Here is a 23,700-nt window from a genome sequence, read left to right on the forward strand (position 1 = left end):
TACAAAGTTTCAATCACATCCGATGAACTTTGTCAAAGATATAAAATGTCTAATTTTTCCTTTGACGCTGACCTGTGACCTTGAAAAAGGTCAAAGGTCAACGAAACCATCATTAAAGTGTAGAGGTCATTGGAGGTCATGACTAAACAAAATATGAGCCCGATCGCTTTGATAGTTTCCGAGAAAAGTCCAACGTTAAGGTGGTGTCTACGGACGGCCGGCCGGACGGCCGGCCAGACGGCCGGCCGGACAGACTAACACTGACCGATTACATAGTCACTTTTTCTCAAGTGACTCAATAATGGTCTCAGTTCGCGGTCATGAAAAAGCTCGCTGAAGCTTGCATTTTTCATGATCCGCTAGCTTACATAAAGAAGTTATGACAGGGTACAGGAACAGCAGGACAAAGGTACAGTGGAACCCCCCTTTTAAGACCACCAAAACTCTGTAAAAATCAGGTCTTAAAATGGAGGTACATTCAGAGGTTAAGAACAGAAATATGAGAAAGCAATGTCTTGGAAAAGGGCGGGGAGGGGGGTGTCTTAGATTATGGTGTTTTTTTTTAGAGGGATTCCATTGTATTACACTAACAAATTTCAACTGCACAGTTGCTAATGCAGCACCCACACTGCAGGGTTCACCAAGCTACACAGCAACTCCAAGCAACAGACACAGTCTATAGTCCATGTACTTATTAAATTAAAATTAACCAAACTGTCCCTGCTGTGAAGAGACACTTGGGAAACCAGCAAACAAACAAGCACAGAAGAATAAGCATGACACACAGATGTCACATCGAAAGCAACATCAAACCTTCAGCTAGACTTGGGTCAACAAAGAAGGCAAAAAGCAGACAAACATAACTGATACTCCTTAACTCATTGTCTCCCAGGTACGGATAGATCCGCACCCACTCATATGGCTCTATCTGACCAGGTACGGATATATCCGTACACATAGTCACTATATTGCATCTGCTCTCATTCGGCACATATCCCCATTGTGCTCTGACTGTTAGCTTCTGTTGCTTCCTGTAACGTTGATCTAACGCCTGCATTCCAGCGTGTTGATACACAGTTTCTACACAGCATTTACAATTCTGAGGGACCTGCTGCAGCAGGGCTAAAAAAAAACTTGGTCAACATAGGTGGGGTACAAAGTGTTAATGTGGCAACAAACCAGCGAAAGCCACTATAAACGATGGCATATTACTCTGTGCAGAGAAACTTTTCCCACCTTGTCTTCTTTAGCTTTGGCGCCGTCCTCCTCTACAATAGGAGGGCCGGCGAGGTTGGCAACACGAGCGAAGAGTCCCAGGCGAGCAAAATGTTCGAGGAAAACGTGGCGACCTTTCTCCATCAGATCCTGCATGATGCTCAGCACCAACAGGTGGCCGTCATCGTCCTCCTGACAACGGCAAGAAAAGATCACCATGATGATAGGCTATCTACTCTTCATCAATGAATTTCAATAAAAAATGTGTGTAAAACTGATGCAATATTTTCCTTTAGTGCGTGCTGTTTTCATTCAGTTTTATTCATCAGTAAGGGCTGCCATCATTCTTACACAGGTATGCGCACAAACACACACACAGACAAACCAATGTCCGTCTCATGGATATCTCATGAATCTCTTGCAAATGAATTCAGCCCATAGGTAGAGAGCCCTTATTAACTGCTCTCTTTCACTATCATTGCCAAGTTTTGCTCTGGGGTAGTGTTTTTGTTATGAAATTTTATTGTTTTTAGCCTTCTCTTATTCTTTTACTCCATCAAACCAAAACCAAAGCTTATACAGATGAAACATTTCACCATGATACTAGGTACAAACCTCAGCATCCAGGACGATACTCAGAACGTCTGTCAGAGAGGAAGCGAAATTGGGCGAGGAGAATTCTGGTCCGCACATTTCCAATAACAATGCGGCGTCCATGTAGTGCACCATCTTACGTATCAACGACAGGCTGGCTTTCCTGAAAAACAAGTGATATGTTTTAGTGCACCATCTTGCGTATCAACGACAGGCTGGCTTTCCGGAAAAACAAGCGATATGTGTTAGTGCACCATCTTGCGTATCAACTACAGGCTGGCTTTCCTGAAAAACAAGAGATACGTGTTAGTGCACCATCTTGCGCATCAACGACAGGCTGGCTTTCCTGAAAAACAAGTGATACGTGTTAGTGCACCATCTTGCGAATTAACGACAGGCTGGCTTTCCAGAAAAACAAGTGATACGTGTTAGTGCACCATCTTGCGTATCAACGACTGGCTGGCTTTCCTAAAAAAAACAAGTGATACCTGTTAGTGCACCATCTTGCATATCAACGACAGGCTGGCTTTCCTGAAAAACAAGTGATATGTGTTAGTGCACCATCCTGCGTATCAACGACAGGCTGGCTTTCCTGAAAAACAAGCGATACGTGGGAGATATTTGGCTTTAAAAACATCTAGAAACTAGGGTCACAATGACAGCAGGATCTGATTTTGGTGACAAACTGCGATGATATACCCAAGGCATGGGACAAGTACATACACATGGGTAATACTAAAATAATGCAGGTAAAGAAAGGCACTGAAATAGTCGTTACAGAGGTCGTTACAGAGGAATGGCATTAACAGCACATTTCATTTGTATTTTACTGTCTAAAATATGAGAATACTCCAAAAAATAGCCAGCTACTGTTTATACCTATCTTGGCAGTTTTTCCCTCTGCTAACATAACTAAATGACGGGCACAGTGGCCTAAAGGATTAACACATCGGCCTCCTAATCGGACAGTCATGTGTTCAAATCCCAGCCGCGGCCGCCTGGTGGGTTAAAGGTGGAGTTTTTCCCGACCTCCCAGGTCAACTAATGTGCAGACCTGCTAGTGCCTTATCCCCCTTCGTGGGTACCGTATTTGACGGACTACAAGCCGCGACTTTTCTTTTTTAAAAATCGCATTGCGGCTTATAAAAAGATGCGGCTAAAACGTTACCTAAACTTGAATAGCATTCACCTAATGGAATTTCGCTCGATTAACGATTACCGGTACTTTATTAGCTCTCTACTCAAGACTCTGCGCTTTTCTCTTTCTTTCGCGAATCTTCGTTTGTCAACAAGTTGTCGTGACAAGATAGCGTACAGAGAAACACCGGATGTATCAGGATCTCGCGCGCGCGAGATTTCGTTTTTTTGTGTCTCGCGATAGTTGGAGGAGCGAGAGCCGCCATGTTGTGTTTTTGTCTGCTTGAAATGTGCGCAAAAGTCGTAAATCATCCAAAAAAAGCTTATTCCGGGCGATACTACATGTGTGTGTTGGTTACAAATTGTGTGTGTGATATTTTTCTTCACATTTTTTCACTTTTCTTTTTTGTTTCACTTGTTTATTCTCGGAGCCGATTTCGCCAAATACCGTACTTTCGTTTGACTGGTTGTTTTGATTGACACGATCTGATTATATTTTTTTCGACGGCGGCTAATATAGTGACGCGGCCTATACGTGGCTCGTCCCAATTTTTTTTTTTAAAGTCGGGGGTGCGGCTTATATAACGGTGCGTCTTGTAATCCGTCAAATACGGTACACACAAGCACAAGACCAAGTGCGCACGGAAAATATCCTGTAATCCATGTCGGAGTTCGGTGGATTATAGAAACATGAAAATACCCAGCATGCTTCCCCCGAAACCGGCGTATGGCTACCTAAATGGCAGGGTAAAAACAGTCATACACATAAAAGCCGTGGGAGTTTCAGCCCATGAACGAAACAAACAAACAATTACTAAATCAATGAGCTGATTTGCTTATTTCGAACTTGCCACTGTAACTGTGTGACCGTATTCTCAGCTCAGCGATGATTAGTTCTACCTGAACCTCCCCCCGTGTACACTACATTGGGTGTGCACGTTAAAGATCCCACGATTGACAAAAGGGTCTTTCCTGGCAAAATTGCTTAGGCACAGTTAATAATTGTCTACCTATACCCGTGTGACTTGGAATAATAGGCCGTGAAAGGTAAATATGCGCCGAAATGGCTGCAATCTACTGGCCGTATAAAATTTCATCTCACACGGCATCACTGCAGAGCGCCTAGAACTGTACCCACCGAATATGCGCGATATAAGGCTCATTGATTGAAAAAGGCCAATATGACAGTTAAAGGGAACAACTTTCCTTTCTGTAAGCTAAGAAAATAAATCAAATAGAACATTAAATTTAAAGGAACGAAAAACACCAAAGACAATTTTCTTACCTGACAGAAGCAAGCATGGAGGCATGAAAGACGTCGGTGAAGACTGGCAGCAGATGCTGTACATAGAATGGAGCCATCTCAGGGTCACCCTTGGGTTCCACAGCCTCTGCTCTCTCTGCTTCATTGCTCTCCTCTTTCTTCTCTTTCTCTGCTTCAGTGTTCTGGTTCTCGGTGCGGTTCACTGGCACCATCCACTCTCCTGGGTAAGGTAAGGCGAGGAATAGGTTCCGTTAGCAAATTCCTGATATTTCTAGTAAGAGTAGCAATGACACATGAAATTTTGAAATGAATGGTTGAATGACAAGAAACACACCATTTTAAAGAGATCAAAATTCTGAGCACATAGCAATTTGTTTTATTTAAATCGGTGCAGTAGTTCTCGAGATATGGTCATTTTAGTTGAGAAATTTTGGGCGTCATTTGAGGACAAAGCTAGTAGGACATAGACTGATTGCTGTGGCAATGACATGAAATTTTGAAATTGATGGTTGAATGACAAGAAACACACCATTTTAAAGAGATCAAAATTCTGAGCACATAGCAATTTGTTTTATTTAAATCGGTGCAGTAGTTCGCGAGATATGGTCATTTTAGTTCGAAATCACTTTGCTTTGAGCGAGCCGAGATCGCAACCTCTTCAGGCTTTTGATCGGCCGAGTTTCGCATTTTTCGGGTCCAGTTTTGCGCAGCATAATCGTTGGGAATAAGTCATTTCTCGCTCGATTCTTTTGATTTTTGGCTTAAATGAAACAGAAGTTAATGTTTTATAAACTGCATTTGAACCGTGTATGCCGATGGAAGTTTTCAGACCAAATTTTAGTGAAACTCACACGAGTAATATTCACCGTCATGCTGACGGAGATGTAGCTTCCGGTGGGTCGCGGTTTTCTGTATGGGAAAGATGTAAAGCTTTCTCTGATTGGTTGCAAAATATCACAGCCCTCCAATGAAAATTACGGTATTCCCAGCAGTTTGAAATGAACTGGTCGTCTGCTAAGAGTGACGCGAAAATGGCCGCGAGAAGCAGTGAAGACGAACACGCACTTTCCCACTCAAAATATTCCACAACACATCTTTTATTAATTTCATACAGTAAACTTTGTTTTTGAATCATTTCTTTATTCATTCCTTTTTCATTTGATACATAATTTGTGACTCACAAACATCTATTATGCCAATTATTTTTCACTCAAAGTGAACAAAAAGTGCTTTTTCACTGTGTCCTCAGTTGACGCTGGGCGATGTGGCAATGCTAGTAAGAGTGCGTGCGTGCATGTGTGTGTGCGTCTTTGAGGAGTAGGGAGTCCGGTTAGAGAGGTAAGGAGGTTCAACACTTAGTTGCCAACAAGAGTTCATCAAATTAATACATAAACACTGTACTTGCAAGACAGTGGCAGACCACTTTATCTAGCATTCTCTGTAAGTACATACTCCAGGTGAGCTCTGAAACAACAGATAGGCATCTGTGGTATGTGACGTAATGGCAGTACTAAACACTATTAGCAATTTACCTGGTGACTGCAGAATTGCAATGACCTCTCTGTGACCTTCATCTCCACGTTCACGTGCCTTGTCCAGAGGTGTTTTGCCATCTTCATCACGTAGGTCGGGGTTTGCTCCAAATGCTAGAAGCGTCTATTAACATATCACCAAAGTATAAGCAATTTCTCAAGAAAAAACAAACGGTGTAACAGAATGACTAACATTCATTTTCATGTACCTCCTTTGCTGCAAGTGTAACTGTTTTAAGTATTGAGATGTGTGTGTGTGTGTGTGTCTTTCTGCCTGTGTGACTGTGTGTTGCGCATGGTGTACAAGTGTGTGTGTGCGTGCATGTGTGAGTAAGATTGAGATCACCTTTGTGAGAGGTAGGGAAATCACTATATTTCACAATATTAAAAGCACCAAAATGTGAAAGAAAAAAATTAAATGAATACATACCACACCATCAAACACACACATTAGGCCAACATCTAGTCTGTAGATGTCCAATGATTAACTGAAAGCAAAGTGTCATTCGTAGGACAAAGTATTGACTGTGACTACCTTGACTATCTGTGGGCGGCCAAAGCAGGCAGCGTAGTGAAGGGAAGAAGACCTGAGACCTCGGTTCACATCAGCCCCACGTTCACAAAGGAACTCCACCTGAAATGCCATTGGTATTCACTAAAGACCAAGAATGTGCACTATTCCACAACCTCATTACCTATAAATTCTCACTTCATTGCTCACCATAATTTCATGTAATTTTCTTTTATTTACTTAAAGGCACAGTAAGCCTCCCGTAAACCATCACAGATACTGTCAGGCTTTTACACACAGTACAAACACCCTTTCATTTGAACGCTCACCAAACGGGAACATCCTACGTGCCCCACGTAAAGAGCGAGCAATTTTCAAAGAATTAATTTTGCGGATTGTGTCAGAGACAATCGGACCGTGGTGCGTTTTGGTGCTAGACCTAACTTTTAAAATCTAAATAATAAATTGACAGCTTGTTACACAAACATTCTTAAATCATAAAAGAATTCTTTTTTCATCAAGACAAGATCAGTACAATTCGAAGTTTTGAAAGTTTGAAAAAAAAAAAGCCCGGAAGCAGGGTCACGCAAGGTCGTGGTTCTTGTAGCAGACGACGGTTTATACCTATCGCCAGTTCCTCTGAACAGTCAAAAGCCATCGCTAGAGTTCTTGTGAACCACAGCCGTTTGTTTCGTGCATAGTCAGAGGTACTTAATAACGTCCTATTGCAGATAAGCTCACAGCGAGTCGCATTCAAATTACTAACTGACAACTACATTGTGAAAAAGGGAAACTTGATCACACGGGTTCACGATGGCTCAGGGGAAAGATAAACCACGCATACAGTCTCTTGAGTTTGCACATAAAGTTGACCCATGTTCATCCCGACCTGGAATCAAACCCGTCACCCTTAGGGTCACAAATCAAGTGCTCTACCAACTGAGCTAACCGGCCCCCTGACTTTCTTTATTTGGTGTTTAACGTCGTTTTCAACCACGAAGGTTATATCGCGACGGGGAAAGGGGGGAGAGGGGATAGAGCCACTTGTCAATTGTTTCTTGTTCACAAAAGCACTAATCAAAAATTTGCTCCAGAGGCTTGCAACGTAGTACAATATATTACCTTACTGGGAGAATGCAAGTTTCCAGTACAAAGCACTTAACATTTCTTACATACTGCTTGACTAAAATCTTTACAAAAATTGACTATATTTTATACAAGAAACACTTAACAAGGGTAAAAGGAGAAACAGAATCCGTTTGTCGCCTCTTACGACATGCTGGGGAGCATCGGTGTCACGGTTTCAGTGACACGTTTGAGAAACTGTATACCGCATTGCAGGGAAAAGTTTTGGTTAAAAATCACGAGATGCACATGGAAAGTGCCAGCGTGAAAACCGTGCAGTTATCGGGTGATTCTTCGCTCACAGTTCAGAACACGTGTTTCAAGCATGCTATACGGTTGTATGGTAGGCGACCAGTGATTGGTCAGGGAGATCACTTGTCCTGGGATAGGCGACTGCTGATTGGTCAGGGAGATCACATGGTCTTTCTTCCCAGTCCTTCGGTCTTTCTTTTTCTACATGCTTTTGCAGACAGAGGTCTGGTTTGTTTCCGTGACTAAGATTTGGAGGATTCCAACGCGTTGCAAGACTAGTTAAGGTCGACCAACGGGCTTCTGGCGTCATCTCAGCACGCAGAAGGCTTAGGACATGGGGGATTTGGCTACATACTTTCGCTGACGAGCGGGAGCCAAATATTCAAGCGGTTTGCTTGGGAGAGGTACATTTTACGAGCTGTTGAGGTAATTAGCCGTTACTTTACGCTGGTGACTGGTCAATGTCTGTGAAATGTAAACTCTGTTTTGTTTCTCCATGATAACGTATAACTTGCTCATTATAACGCTAAATTGTAATCTGTATATGGTTTTTGCAGATATGGAGAGGCGGAGAAAATGTCTTGAGTTGTTATTAAAAGTCTATCCTTGCAGGTACCACGTGCTCGCTGAAGGGGGAAGTTAGATATGTTTAAAGGTGGTAAAAGGGGGATTGTTGCCATGGTCACTGCACCAATTGCTCTTGTTTCAGCTTGTTGCTGGTTGACGCCGCTTGTTGCTGGTTGTTGCTGGTGGTGTTGCTGTACGTTTGCTGGACGTTTGCTATCTGGCTGCTACCTGTTTGCTGTTGAAGACGGGCTACACTGTTGCTGTCCTTTGTTCTACGGTTGCTGTTCTACGGCTGTTACTGGTGTTGCTCCTATGCTCCACTGCTCCACTGCGTTTCATCGAATGGACCCTGGCTACACTGAGAGTTGAGTGCACCCATGCGTAAACGCCCCCCACCTTGTCATCTTTCTAACCCTTTATGAAGAACTTTGAGTTGTGACAACGTGGAGTGTTAACGCCTGTACAGGCTAAGACTTTTTACAGAGCAGCTAAGTGTTTTCTAACTTTACACGGTTCAGTGTGTTCTTATTATTTCATAAACTTTAACTGGCTTTTGCGAGTTGTCTTCATTGTTATTTTTACGACTTGGTCGTAAAAACATTATTGGCTTCACGAGAAGAGGGAGGTGGAGAGTTAGTGTATATAAACAGACGTCTAGAACTTATACTTTTGTTGTTTCTAACTTATTTGTGTGACTGCGAGAGTGGATCGTGGTGTGGTTAGTCAGTTAGCAGTAATTGACCGTTTTAGGTCATTCATTTGACTTAAAAACATGACAATCGGGTAAATTCTTCCCCCTAACCCGCAGGTAACAGCAGTAACAGCCGTAGAACAGCAACCGTAGAACAAAGGCCCCCTGACTGTAAAATGAGATATTTGGTATCTGGTAAGGAAGAATTACTTTATGAAAGGAAAGAACATGATCAAAGATGCATGCCGAATAACAGGAAAACCTGTTAATAGATGACTTTCTTACGAGAGATAATTGACTTTCTAACCAGGGTACATATATCAGGGGTGGGACTGTCTTGTGATGAAAAAAGAGGAAATCCTTTTTTTCTAGTTTGGGGGCATGTATGGTACATTAAAATCTGTGCAATCTGGTGCATTCTAAAAGTAAAATATAAAATTTCTAAAGTAAATTTTCATTTGATTAATATACTTACCCCAATCACATATTGCATTTGACTACGTCTGAGATGCTAGGTACTGAAAACGCTTACCCATCTAACACAACAAGGGGAAGCAAACCCATCACCAAAAAGGCAAACGTAGCCCTGGTAACGAGAGGGTATCCCGGGAGTTACCTCCCCTCTAGCGGATACCACGTCACTTCCTACCACACACGTGGCAACTCATACGACTTGAAGAAAACTCAAACCATAAGCGGGGCAGGCGGGCGGGCCTACACTATGTGATTGGGGTAAGTATATTAATCAAATGAAAATTTACTTTAGAAATTTTATATTAAATTACATATTCTTACTCCCAATCACATATTGCAGATAACATCAACAAGGCGGTGGGAAAGAAAAAATTCAACTCCCATTAGAAACCCTGCCAGAAACTGGCCCGCTGCCCAAAAAGGCATGAAGGGCCCAGTGGGAAAGAAAAATTCTAACTCCCTCTAACACCCTTACCAGGAACTGGCCCCCTGCCAACAAGCCAGAAAGGGGCCAGAGAAAATCCTGAAAGACAGCCAGGATGTCGCTTAGACCAAACTTGCTAGAGACACCTTCAGAAAGCTGTGCCCAACCCTTCCTCCCCGGACCGTAAAGAAGGCGGCCCAGGGAGGAAGAAGAGCCCTGGATTACATGAACCCGAGCCAAGAGGAGGGGAAGACAATCTGACCCCCCCCCCTTTCTTGTTGGAAGGCTATGCCAAAGCCCGACAACAACTGAGCGATATAGGTCAGCTCCAGAGAAGAGCGACCAAACTCCGCGCAAAAAGAAAGAGAAAGACCTGAGTACAAAGTACCAGAGTCCGACCCGATGGTAAACAAACTCAAAAAGAGCATAAGCGTTCCAAAAGTTCCAAGAACGTGAAGAAACGCTCACCCCCCCCTTAGCACACTGTCTGCTACTCTGTGTTAGAGTACAACTAACCAAGAAACGATCAAGGTACGCTTAGGAAGTGACGCAAGAAAACAACAGGAAAAACCCTGACTGCGATCTTTTGACATCGTCACCCCTAACGCATGCTAAAGAAGGGTGCCGTAAACGGCAGACCTGCTGCTCTCAAAAGAGATGGTAACCCGAAATCCTCTACCCGTTCGTGCCAAAGCAGAAAGGGATAGTACGAGGAAGCCGATACTTGCAACAAGCATAAGCACCCGAAAGTGCGGGAGTCACAGAGGGCAAAAGCCTAGAGTGACCAGTAACCATGACAAAAAATGGCCCCCAAGCCATAGAGCTCGCAGTTCAGTCCGCTTGTAGGTAATTGAAACCGAATCAAGAACCCAAAGCCGAAAACACGACTGGTAAGCATACCAGACAAAGCGTGAAACCGACCAGCCAAAAGACTCCCGAGACAAGGGGTCGCAGGAAAAGACTGGAAATTATATCCCAGATCAAATCAAGAGCCCTCCTGGGTTTGAGCGAAAGGCCCGAAAAAGCCTGTCCACGTCTGAAAGACTGAGGGACAAACACTGAGCCAACGGGCCAACACCATAAACATAGTAGCCTGTGATAGAAGGGTGACTGTAGCAAGAAACCCGACCGAACGGAAGTCGTACTGACTCACCTCAGAAAGAGGATGCAGAAAGCCTAGAAATCTGCCGACACAGGCGCCGGAAATGCCATAGCTACCTGCGAAATGCAGGAGACAATCGCACCGGTCAAGACTAAAAGCCATAATGTCCGTAGGACAGCCATAATTCCGAAGTACCCGCCGTACGCAGGTAAACGAAAGAAAATAGGAACATTAGCCAGCTCCCCCCTTCCAGAAGGAGAGGACTGGCCAAAACTGAGAGAGAAGGTAAGCCACAAAGGATGACTCCTCCGACCTACGTTGCCAAAGACAACGCCCCCTCAGAAAACTGAATGTAACCTCCGAGGACAACTCAAGAACAGCTTAAGTTAGGACGAAACACCAGAACAAGTCTGATCGCCGAGACAGGCAGAGTCGGACCCAGCGACAGACAATAATGACCACAAAGGTCAATTGTTGTTCTAAAACCCTGACGTAACTAAGACGCCGGTAAGAGAACCACCTCTCCGGCCAGCCGGAAGTGCGACAGAAGCAGCAGCCCGTGGCTGAAACAACTGTTCGCCGCCTGAGGGCGGGCACCCGTAACCCCGAAGGGCAGAGAAGCGAGGATCAAGCACCTGATCTCCGCTCACACTGCTACGGAAAACCCCAAAAGATGTCTCTTCTCTAGCCACCAACTGAAGTCAGAGTGGCCGAGCGAAAGAAAATGCCGAAGTCACATCCACCAGAGGCAGAAAAAGTACACGGAATAACCGGAAAACCGGAAGCGCGCGTACCGGAACATCGTATTAGCTGATACCCTGACTGACAGCGAGTCAGAAACAGCCAAATGACGTCCAAGACAACGGGACGGAATAGACAGAAGCCCCTCCCACCGGAAAGGTGACGAGACAACTACCCCGGCCGAGGAGCTGGACCGCCCGAAAGCGGCAGCCGTTCCTTTCTCCCAGAAAGCAACCGGAAAGAAGAGGAACAGTATATCAAGCCACAGCCAGAAATGCAAACCGACCAAGACGCAGCATGCAACATATAAGGCTGCTGAGACTGAGGCCGGAAGCTGAAAAGCCCGGAAGCCAGTCTCCGGTCAACCCCAGCACAGCCACAAAGTGACCATGTGGTGAGAGACTTAATATTCCCCAAAGGAGGGTACCGGGAAGTAACGTCCGCCACGGCTGCAAGAATAGCCTTGAGCCTTGCCGGAAATCCCGACCATGTCCCTTCGCTGACCACCAACTGAACCTCAGAGTGGACTAAAAAGGACAAAGGCCGAAGCCATAAACCCAGCGGTGGGAGGAAGAACGGAATACCCGGAAACCGGAAACCGTAACCCAGAAAAGGACCTCACTCATCCCTTGACCATGAGGAAAAGGGTAAGTAGACCACCCCTCCGACCGCAGGCCGGGGCGAGAGGCCGTGCAACGCCCTCTGGGCGAAGCACTGACTGCCCTGACCAAAGCACAGAGTGCTGAAAGCCGGCTGCTATTGTTCCCTCTCTGACGTCCCACCGGAAGTGACAGAAAGAGGAACAGCATACCCGACCGAAGCCGGAAACTCCGCCGCCGAAACCACAGAAAGCGGAAACGAAGGCTGCGTAGGCTGAGGCAGGCAGCCATAAAGCCAGGAGGCCAGTCTGCGGCCCATCCTACCACCAACGACGGGGCGTACAAGTGAAGGAGGGCCTATTGCCAGACACTGTTGCCTTCTACCTGCCATCCAAAGGAATTGCCAAAAAGAAGAACAGCAAACCCGGCCGAAGCCGGCTAGCAGCTGACGTAACCGTCACAACGGAAACGAAGACTGCAGAGGCTGAGGCCAACGCCAGAAAGCCTGAAGGCCAGTGTGTGGTCCACCCAAAACCGAGCTTCAAAGCGAACCTGTTTAGGTGGACCTACGCTTTCAGTCAAAACCGAAAAGGCAGCCGCCGAGACCGCCACCGCGGAAACGAAGACTGCATAGACTGAGGCCGGAAGCCATAAAGCCCGAAGGCCAGTCTGCGATCCCCCGTACCCCGCCGCTACAGCGTACGTGTGTAGGTGGACCTATACTTCCGGCCGAAACCGGAACCGTTTATCCCGGCCGAAACCGGGAACGGCCGCCGCTGCCAGTCAACAAAGTCCGAACCTGCAACAGGAGTTCTTGTCAACTGGCCGCAAACCACCCGACAACGCAGACGCCGAAACCGCCACCACGGAAACAAAGACTGCAAAGACTGAGGCTGGAAGCCATCGTGCCCGGAGGCCAGTCTACGGTCCCGCCATACACGGCAGCTGCAGCGTATGTGTGTAGGTGGACCTATAATTCCGGCCGAAACCGAAAACGCAGCCGCCGGGACCACAAGAGCGGAAACGACGACGGCATAGACTGAGGCCGGAAGCCAAAAAGGCCGGAGGCCAGTCTGTGGTCCATAAACTCACCGCAAACAGAGCGAGAAGTGAGAGAAGGACCTATACTTCCGGTCAAAACCGGAAAAACGCAGCCGCCGAAACCGCCGATAGCGGAAACGAAGACTGCATAGACTGAGGCCGGAAGCCATAAAGCCCGGAGGCCAGTCTGTGATCCATACCCTCACCACACAAGCTGAGCGGGAAGTGAGAGGAGGACCTATACTTCCGGTCGAAACCGGAAAGACGCAGCCGCCGAAACCGCCGATAGCGGAAACGAAGACTGCATAGACTGAGGCCGGAAGCCATAAAGCCCGGAGGCCAGTCTGTGATCCATACCCTCACCACACAAGCTGAGCGGGAAGTGAGAGAAGGACCTGTGCTTCCGGCCGAAGCCGGAAATGCGGCGACCGTAAACGGAAGCTGCTGCTGAGCATCAAAGCCCCAGACTTTCTGGCTGGGACTGACGCTAGCATAAAGCACAGACTGGTTACCAACGTCCAAAGCCGAAAAGGGAGGACGAGTCACCAGTAGAATGCAGAGAGTGACTCTGCCCAATTGACCTGTCTCCCGGCAGGGAGTGTCCCGACGCCTCACGAGGGCTGTGGGACCAGGTCAACTTACTTGAATGGCCTGCGAAGAAGGCGGAAACGGCAGAGGCAGGAAGCTGCACTCCAGAACCGGAAGCCACAGCTAGCAAAGCAAGGGACTGCACAACCCCAAAGGAGGAAGGCAGCGCAGAGCTGACGAAAAACGGAAGAGCGCTGCATCTCCCGCTGGCCAATGTATCGGATATCTGAAACAAGAGATATATAGCAAAGAGGTCCAAGAGCCCCCTAATCCGGAGCCAACAAAGAAGAAGGCGGCGAAACAACGGCCGAGCTAGACGTACAGCAGTAGTCGAACTCGGAGGAGAAAAAGTCACCGAAAAAACAGTGTTGAGGGCTTCGTAAGAAGCCCCAACACCTAGCTGAGCAGAGGACGACTTGGGCTTGTTACATTACCCCTAACGTCGGCCTTAACCCCTTTCGCTCGTCTGAGTCAGCCATGCTGACTAACCAAAACGAACAAGGCAAGACAAAAATTTACTGAAAAAACGTACGTTCAAAACGGACAGAAAACTCAGTAAACAAACAAAACAAAGAACGTGCAACGAACACAACTACCGAGCTTGCAACTACATGAGAAGACAAGACCGGTACATGCCAAACAATAAACATCAGCAAAGCTAACGAAAATACAAATGGCGGCACGCAACAGCTACTGATAACACAAGTCCCACGGACGAACTATCAGTAACAACGCAGAAAGGACGTTTGCAAACAACAAACCAAAACAAGAACGGCTCACCAACTGGAGCCCGCACAGGTGAAAGACAGGTAAAACGTGGCAGGCAGGTGAGAAGTCTCACCAAGATAGCCACTGTCAGCGAAAAAATCAGGACACCCTCTCTCTAGGACGCTGAAAGATCGTATGGGTTGCCACGTGTGTGGTAGGAAGTGACGTGGTATCCGCTAGAGGGGAGGTAACTCCCGGGATACCCTCTCGTTACCAGGGCTACGTTTGCCTTTTTGGTGATGGGTTTGCTTCCCCTTGTTGTGTTAGATGGGTAAGCGTTTTCAGTACCTAGCATCTCAGACGTAGTCAAATGCAATATGTGATTGGGAGTAAGAATATGTAATTTAATTGTACTTGTTTCGATTCGGTAAAAAAAAACATTCTCCTCACTAAAAAAAAACTAAAAAAAAACACACTTTCACACAACAATGGTAACATTGTAATGGTGCATATTTACGTAATGAACCATGTATCCATAATCCAATACTGACAATAGTATGATCCAAGTGACGCCCCAATGCATTGAAGCTCAAAATTACTATTAGTTATCAGGAGTTTTCAGTCAGCACAATTTAACTCTCAAGCCTCCAGTGTTCTGTTCCATCTTCACTTCTCTCCATATCATTCAGTCAACAAGTTATAGATACTGTGATGAATTCTCCAATAGGTTCTTTATCAACCTTCTCCTCTGTCCAATCCCATCTCCATTTGTTTTTCAAACTTTCATCCAATGTTGAACATTTGCTTCGTTCGACAATGTCTTTGCGGTGCACCATTTTGTTTCGCAAACCGGAAAAGGCAAAGGCGAAGACTGTACCAAATACGATTCCAAACTGTTTGAGAAATAAATGCCATTTGAGAATAAAATCGTTAAATATCATTTGACGCGGAAAAATAGATTACTCCAGCGGAATTCGTAAGTTGTGTCAGCGGAAATCCGCGGAAAAGTCCCACACCCTGATATATCCCAACAATGGATATCTCCAACTGTCCTGTTCCTGATAGGGCACCAGTTGTTATCAAAGGATGCTCTTGACTGGCCCCAAAGGTGTCTGTGCATAGCAAACATTGTCCAGTAACGAGACACTCAAATGGACAGCAGCCATTTCACAGACTCAAAGTCATAAATAAAAGTGTTCACTTACCATTTCCTGGGTGCCAAAAGCAGAGGCCCAGTTCAATAGAGTTTGTCCCACATCATCCATGAAGTTGACTTCAAAACCTTCAACATCAGAAAAAAGTAACAACACTATAGTGGAAATAACTACAAACACTAAAAGACAACAAAAAAGAGCCTCATTCGAAGCAAGCTAAATAACTTCATGTATCGTTTTCCAGTGAAATAATGGACGAAGAGGTTTTTAAAATAAAAAGCATGAAAATAGCAGTGATAACTTCCCTTAATAACCAGAAAATAATCATTTTTATCAGCTGATTGAAACAAAAGAAAGACTTTTTATACATCAAGTCGAGATGTCAGCGAAAGTAAAATCATGCGTAATAAAACATCTATATAATTCAACCAGTTACCAACGACTCAACACCTCTTTTTCCTCAAGACATTTGCAACGCTGAATGACAAACTCACCATTATCAATGGCATCGATCAATGCGTCTGTGTCTTTGCTGCGGATACAGTCGATAAGCTGTCTGTGAGAACGATCCCCAGTGCTGTCTGTGCGGCGCAGTCCAGGCAGGCGACTGGTAATTGCCGTGCTGCCCGATTTGGGCAGGGCCTTGCGCCCTTCAAACAGGAGCACTAGCAGAAGGTCTACCAGTCGCATTGTATCCAGGCAACATCTGCAAGAGAGATTGTGAGACATACGGTCAAGATGTTATGCCTTTGATGTATGATGTATGAAATAACTTCAAGTTTGATGGCAAAATTTGAGCTCTTTTGCAGATTAGAGAATACTACATGGCTTGCTGCGTCGTACCAGATTTACACAAGTTTTTTTATTTTAAATATTGAACTGCGAGCGAAAGCGAGCTGTTCACTATTTGAAAAAGCAACGAGTGTAAATCTGGTACGACACAGCAAGCCATGTAGTATTCTGTTTATCCTACATACTGTACTTACGTGTATTTTACTGAAAATGTCCTGCAGTCGAGGCAGCTAAATTGAAGACGCTTGTTTTGGAACCTCGATCTCTTCTAAAGCCTCAAACAATCCATTACGTCAAAGCAAAGAAACGTCACTCTGAAAGTGTGGCGTGACGTGTTGGTTCTAAAAATTCACCGAGGGTAATTAGTGAGCGCAATTTTTTTTCTATAATGACGTTTGTCTCGGTGACTTTGGCATCATAAGCAGTGGAAAAACAGATCCCTGCCAGACTTGCTTGACATGACCTCATTTACATGATATACACACGGGTGATTTGAATGATTATTATCTCACGAGTGTCTCTCTCACGTATGTAGAATAAACCTTTTTTACATTTAGTCAAGTTATGACTAAATGTTTTAACATCGAGGGGGGAATCGAGACGAGGGTCGTGGTGTAAGTGTGTGTGTGTGTGTGTGCGTGCGTGTAGAGCGATTCAGACCAAACTACTGGACCGATCTTTATGAAATTTGACATGAGAGTTCCTGGGTATGATATCCCCATAAGGTTTTTTCATTTTTTTGATAAATGTCTTTGATGACGTCATATCCGGCTTTTCGTGAAAGTTGAGGCGGCACTGTCACGCCCTCATTTTTTAACCAAATTGGTTGAAATTTTGGTCAAGTAATGTTCGACCAAGCCCGGACTTCGGTATTGCATTTCAGCTTGGTGGCTTAAAATTTAATTAATGACTTTGGTCATTAAAAATCTGAAAATTGTAAAAAAAAAATTTTTTTATAAAACTATCCAAATTTACGTTCATCTTATTCTCCATCATTTGCTGATTCAAAAAACATATACATATGTTATATTTGGATTAAAAACAAGCTCTGAAAATTAAATATATAAAACTTATTATCAAATTTTTTTTTTCGAAATCAATTTAAAAACACTTTCATCTTATTCCTTGTCGGTTCCTGATTCCAAAAAAATATAGATATGATATGTTTGGATTAAAAACACGCTCAGAAAGTTAAAACGAAGAGAGGTACAGAAAAGCGTGCTATCCTTCTCAGCGCAACTACTACCCCGCTCTTCTTGTCAATTTCACTGCCTTCGCCATGAGCGGTGGACTGACGATGCTACGGTCTTGCTGAAACATTGCATTGCGTTCAGTTACATTCTGTGAGTTCGACAGCTACTTGACTAAATGTTGTATTTTCGCCTTACGCGACTTGTTTTTGTTCTTTCAAGCTTCAATTGAACAATTCAATTCAATTCAATTCAATGTTTAAAGTAGTGGTCAAGCACACACCAAGTAACTATCGTGGAACCCCCCCCCCCCCCCCCCCCCCTATTAAGACCTCCATAAATCTGAGGGAGTCTTAAAATAGGAGTATATTTACTTGTCATAAGAACAGAAAATCTGAGAAAACAGGGTCTTGTACTACAAAGGCATGCTTGATGCTACTTTAAAATCAACTGACATAAACTACATTTCTTTGATGGACAAGCTAACGTAGACCATTCTCAAAATCTTGCAGTACACACAATCAGCATACTTCAAAGCAATCACACTGTGTACTCCCTAAAAACACATACAAGTCAGAATCTTAATATAATCCAATGAGGCAGAGCGGTATTTGAAGTCAGATCTACCTCTCATCTCCCTTCAGTCCGCTCTCAATGGCGTCAGGCAGGTTGGAGCGCAGCAAGTTGTGCGTGACGGTGGGTGAGCCACGACACAGGGTGGACAGGAGGGAGATGACGGTGGAAATGCTAGGACTGGCTTTGTTGCACTCTGGGGTCAGTGTGGCCTTGGAAGGCGTGCTGGACAGTGAAGCGTTGTGTCCTCCGTCACTGATCTTGCACAGACGGCACAGCAACTCCTCAATCAGCCCGTGCTTGGCCAGCGGGGCGGGGTCCACTGAGCGGCGAGTGAAACGATCGGCCAGGGAGGCAAAACACCGCAGTGCTCCATCAGCAACCTGATGTTTCAGAAAAATCAAATGAAACATATCTTTAGCATAGAATTAGAAGTTAAAGTACATAGTACCAAATGACAACGTGTAAGCTTTCTTTCACACTCCCTTTGGCAGATAACACAACAGATCGAAATACATAGAATTTTCCAATCAACAGAACAACAAAATCAACAATAATACATGTAATAAATCAAACAATACAAACACTAAGGTGAGCCATTTTGTTGGTGTTGAGTAGACACTCAGAAAGACTGCATAACCAATGCCACCAATATATAAACTCCTCGTTAACTAAAATTGTTAAGGAGAAAGGTTGGTTTGAGGAAGGGGGAGGTGTTCAGGAAAATTACACCATTCCTGTAATCATGACTAACTGAAGAAATCGAAAGGGTAGGGTAACACAGACCCGAACACAAAAGAGGAACACTGAAAAACTCACAAACTGATCATCATGCTGCAGCAGTGTAGACAGAGACTCCACGCAGTTTTCTAGCGACGGGTCCTGTGGCTCCATCTTGCCGCACAGCCTGGACACTACTGTCATGGATGAGTGGAGCGTGTCTCGGTGCACCTGGGATCCGTGTTCGCGAATGAAAGTCAGCACGCAGTTCAGGCCCCCTGCGTCAAACACAGCACCTGACTCTCTTGTGCAGATCAACTCCAGTACCTGAAAAATACAAAAAGGCAATCATGCAGATACAACATGGATATTGGTATATTACTTACTTTGCTCTACAGTCAGAGCTCACACTGAAGAAGAGCAAAAAAAATTCCCGGGGGGGCTTTGTTTTAGTCATTGAGCAAACAGCATTTACTAAAGCATAATTACCACACGTAATAAGCTCCAACACTGTCTTTTTCATATGCCACAGTCGGCCTGAGGCAAGCGATGGGTTCCACTTGAACTTAAGGCCTCATTTAATCTCTCAACAAAGAGAGCATTAAAATGTAAATATGGAAAAACAGAACAGTCAAACAACTACAAAATTAACAAGAAGAGCAAACGCTCGATCGAGTCACTTTCGCAGTTCTGAATATTATATGAGGCATCAGATGGACAGGAAGAAATTGCTATTCACAACACAATGAGTCACGTTCACATAAAATTTGAGCCCGGTCACTTTTATAGTTTCCGAGAAAAGCCCAACGTTAAGTTGTGTGTTGCCGAACAGAAAAGGCTAGTTATCTCCCTTGTTTTTCTGATAACGTTCGTAAAAGGCTACAGATGTAAATACTTTGATGTAAAGAATAATCCTACAAAGTTTCAATCACATCCGATGAACTTTGTCAAAGATATAAAATGTCTAATTTTTCCTTTGACGCTGACCTGTGACCTTGAAAAAGGTCAAAGGTCAATGAAACCATCGTTAAAGTGTAGAGGTCATTGGAGGTCACGACTAAACAAAATATGAGCCCGATCGCTTTGATAGTTTCCGAGAAAAGTCCAACGTTAAGGTGGTGTCTACGGACGGCCGGCCGGACGGCCGGCCGGCCGGCCGGCCGGACAGACTAACACTGACCGATTACATAGAGTCACTTTTTCTCAAGTGACTCAAAAAAATCAAACTGTACTTATGATACACAAAGTTTAATCTAATGTTACACCCTTATCAGTCTTGGTGTGATGTCTTTGTGTATCCGTGAGGCACTGGCCTAAAGGCAAACGTCTATTCTTTTCACAGCCAATGCAATTTTTGTTCTTGGTTTTACCTTGATGCACTGCTCAGCCAGATCCTTACTGGGGTGGGAGGACATTTCGGCCACCACCAGGCGATTGCACAGAGCTTTGACTGCACCCTCCACGGCCACAATCCTCCTGGTGCATTCCGCAGACACGTCCAGGTAGTAGGTGATGGCACGCGCGGTCACCTCCAGCACATTGTCAGGTGCACACTCATCCAGAAAGATGCGGCACAGGGCTGGAAGGAATGTCCGAGGCGGGCAGCTAGAAAGAGAACGAGATAGTAAATTCAGGAGACCAGTCACCTCCCAACCAAACTTCAACTTAATGTTTTGATGTGCAGCCAACATGGCATTTCAGCAAACTGAGTTATACATGTATCATTATTCTGTTTTCACATGCAAGAAACCATGAAATCAAAGTGCATGTGCACTTCAATCTTCACTCACTGACACATACTTTTTTTCTATCTGATGCATTGGTCTGACCTGCACTGTCTGGTCGATCGACCGTCAAATAGATTTGACATTTACAAGGCCTTGTGAAAGAATAAACTTAAGTCCGAGAACAAAACTGCAACAGATTAGTCACCTCCCAACCAAACTTCAAACTAAATGTTATGAATATGATGTACAATCAACAATCTGCTTCAGTGCTTGTCAGCAAATTTAGTATAATGCAAATTGCAATGTACATCATCATCATTCTGTTTTCACCTGCAGAAAACCATGATATCAAAAAACAGGTGCTAAAAATACATGGTGCCTGCTTAAAATGTGTATGGTTTAACTACCATTGAAGAACATTGTTATTGTTAATCTGAAACACTGTGAAGTGTGAGTGTGATATTAACCTGCTAAATTGCAACATTTACTGGTGTATTTATAGATTGTAGCTTATATAACACATTACTCATTAAATGACATTTGCTCAAATTAATCCCACGAACGAGTTACGTTTGACATCACAGATGACGTGTTATCTCGAGCTAGTGTGACACACTTTGCGGCCCAGAATATTGCATTCTAAAATTGGTCTCCCTCTGGGTTATTGTGTATACAGTTGCACTTCCAAAATGATGACCAAAACGATGTTTGGTGGCTTGTTGTCAGACCAGCATTTGTGTCTTGGTCCCCAGGGAGCATATCGCCTTTTGTCACATATTTATCAACTGCGGCCTTCCGCCTTAGTCGATAAAGATGTCCCCTCGGACCAACAAAAAAGATGGTCTGTCAACAAGCCACCAAACATCTTATAATATTCATTTACTTTACTCTGATGTCTCCCAGGATAATGGATCTATTAAAACACTTCACAGCTCTGCCATGGATATGGTTACAATGCATGCTTACGGTAATTCATATTAAACTATTTTACCAGTATCAAATGACACACTCATGTAACAGGAGTCTAAGATGGTTTATTTTCTCTCTCTCTCCCCCCCCCCCCCCCCCCCCCCCTCCCTATCTTTTATCTGTATAACAGCAGGAGGACAAGTTATTGCTAGCCATCAACTTTATTACACAGGGAAAAAATTTCCTCATCACACCATTTTCTTTTCTGCCACCATTTCCATTAGGGCCCAAAAAACACTGCACATGTATTGCTGAATTTTGCCCGAATCTGGTTGCCAAGACTATACAATATGAAAGAAATATGTTGTAAACGAAAAGTCCTTTAATCTAAAGATGACAAAGTAAGCCATTTTATCCAGAGCTAAAAGAAAATTACTGGTACAACTTTCCCTGTTGACCCTGAGCATGTCTATCACTGTATGTGTGTGCACATGTGCCCATAAAAAAGACTGGTTCAACTTTAACTAGTTTAAGTTTAAGGAAGAGCTAACCTTTTTTAAAGATTTTTTCATCTCCCACTCACTCTCAACATTCCCCTCTGCCATTGAAAAAACGCAATGGCTGACATTCTGGGCTTCCCAAAGTCTGCGTCCCTGCATCCTATACGCACTAGAACTAGAAGACGTAATCACACTCAATTTACATTGAGGGGTCCTGAGACGCACCAAGCATATAAAGAGCGTTCCCGGGAAGCACTACATTTTCGGTATCGTGCGTACTGTAGGTACTCTTTTCAGACTGTAGTCGTCAGTCAATTATAGTGCAAGCACAAATGCCAATTTCACGCCGGAATAATATGAAGAAAATAGTGTGTGCGTTCCATTTAACAAGGTATGGTTGTCCTCTTCAAATATTCTGATGAAAAAAGACACTTCGTATCACACTATTTGTGATAACAATGCGTTATATGAACACAGGGGGTTTGGGGACCATAGACTCTTCGGACCCTCTTAAACTCAGCGTAGGGGGTCCATGGACCCTCTAGGACGACCGGCACGGTTGGCCTAGTGGTAAGGCGTCCGCCCCGTGATCGGGAGGTCGTGGGTTCGAACCCCGGCCGGGTCATACCTAAGACTTTAAAATTGGCAATCTAGTGGCTGCTCCGCCTGGCGTCTGGCATTATGGGGTTAGTGCTAGGACTGGTTGGTCCGGTGTCAAAATAATGTGACTGGGCGAGACATGAAGCCTGTGCTGCGACTTCTGTCTTGTGTGTGGCGCACGTTAAATGTCAAAGCAGCACCGCCCTGATATGGCTCTTCGTGGTCGGCTGGGCGTTAAGCAAACAAACAAACAAACAAAAAACCTCTAGGACGGGCGTCCGTGGGGAGCCCTGGACATTTATCAGCCATTCTAAATATTGTTGACTCATCAGTCTCTTCCAAGTGTGTCTCTTTTTCATCTTCTGCCCCACCCCCCCCCCCCCCCCTATAACCAATGTTTTGGGTTGTTTTCTATATAAATGAAGACTACTCTAAAGTGGGTGTTGATGCAAGTGCTGGAACTAAACTTAAGAAATCCAAAAACCAAAAAGATTGCTTAAAATACCGCTGGGTCAGTGAAGTGAAGTCGTAAAGTTTTGTTTAATGTAATAAATATAACTTTCCAATAACATATACCTTTCTTGTTTGTTGATTCTTTATTTTACAAGGATTAAGATTTAAGGCTAGGCCTTTTCTTACAGTTACAATCTGATAACAGCATGGTGTAAAACATTTTGCTTAAATAAACATCTCAGATGAGATTTGAACCGAAGACCTCTAAATTTCGGGGCCAATGTCCTAACCCCTAGGCTACTCCAACAGTCAGGGGCTCACATCATGAGAGGTGGCATAGAACAAATGTCCTGGACAATTCAAAAGTTATAGGACATTTGTCCTGAACAAAAATAAATCAATAGGACATTTTTGTCTTTGTCTCTCTGGAGAGATGGCACACTAACTCCATAGTCTCAGTTTCTTGGTGATCGGTAAGCGCCAATTTTTGGAAGTTTGAACAGCGAACGGTAAAAGA

The 23,700-nt window shown here is 44.4% G+C and overlaps 1 protein-coding gene across 2 annotated transcripts in view; it reads right to left on the reverse strand.

Moving 5' to 3' along the window:
• LOC138952777 (E3 ubiquitin-protein ligase HECTD1-like) overlaps positions 1-23,700 on the reverse strand; it is a 124,298-nt gene that overhangs the window by 84,392 nt on the left and 16,206 nt on the right. For both annotated transcript variants that reach the window (XM_070324502.1, XM_070324501.1), the window contains exons 2-11: positions 20,365-20,599; positions 19,094-19,321; positions 18,329-18,657; positions 16,214-16,425; positions 15,771-15,847; positions 6,278-6,376; positions 5,743-5,866; positions 4,232-4,430; positions 1,831-1,972; positions 1,237-1,407 (exon numbers count right to left, since the gene is read on the reverse strand). In XM_070324502.1, the coding sequence (XP_070180603.1) occupies positions 1,237-1,407; positions 1,831-1,972; positions 4,232-4,430; positions 5,743-5,866; positions 6,278-6,376; positions 15,771-15,847; positions 16,214-16,425; positions 18,329-18,657; positions 19,094-19,321; positions 20,365-20,599 (1,816 nt within the window). The remainder of the gene's footprint in view (positions 1-1,236; positions 1,408-1,830; positions 1,973-4,231; positions 4,431-5,742; positions 5,867-6,277; positions 6,377-15,770; positions 15,848-16,213; positions 16,426-18,328; positions 18,658-19,093; positions 19,322-20,364; positions 20,600-23,700) is intronic.

This window comes from Littorina saxatilis, linkage group LG17, assembly GCF_037325665.1.
Source record: "Littorina saxatilis isolate snail1 linkage group LG17, US_GU_Lsax_2.0, whole genome shotgun sequence".
Taxonomy (NCBI): domain Eukaryota; kingdom Metazoa; phylum Mollusca; class Gastropoda; order Littorinimorpha; family Littorinidae; genus Littorina; species Littorina saxatilis.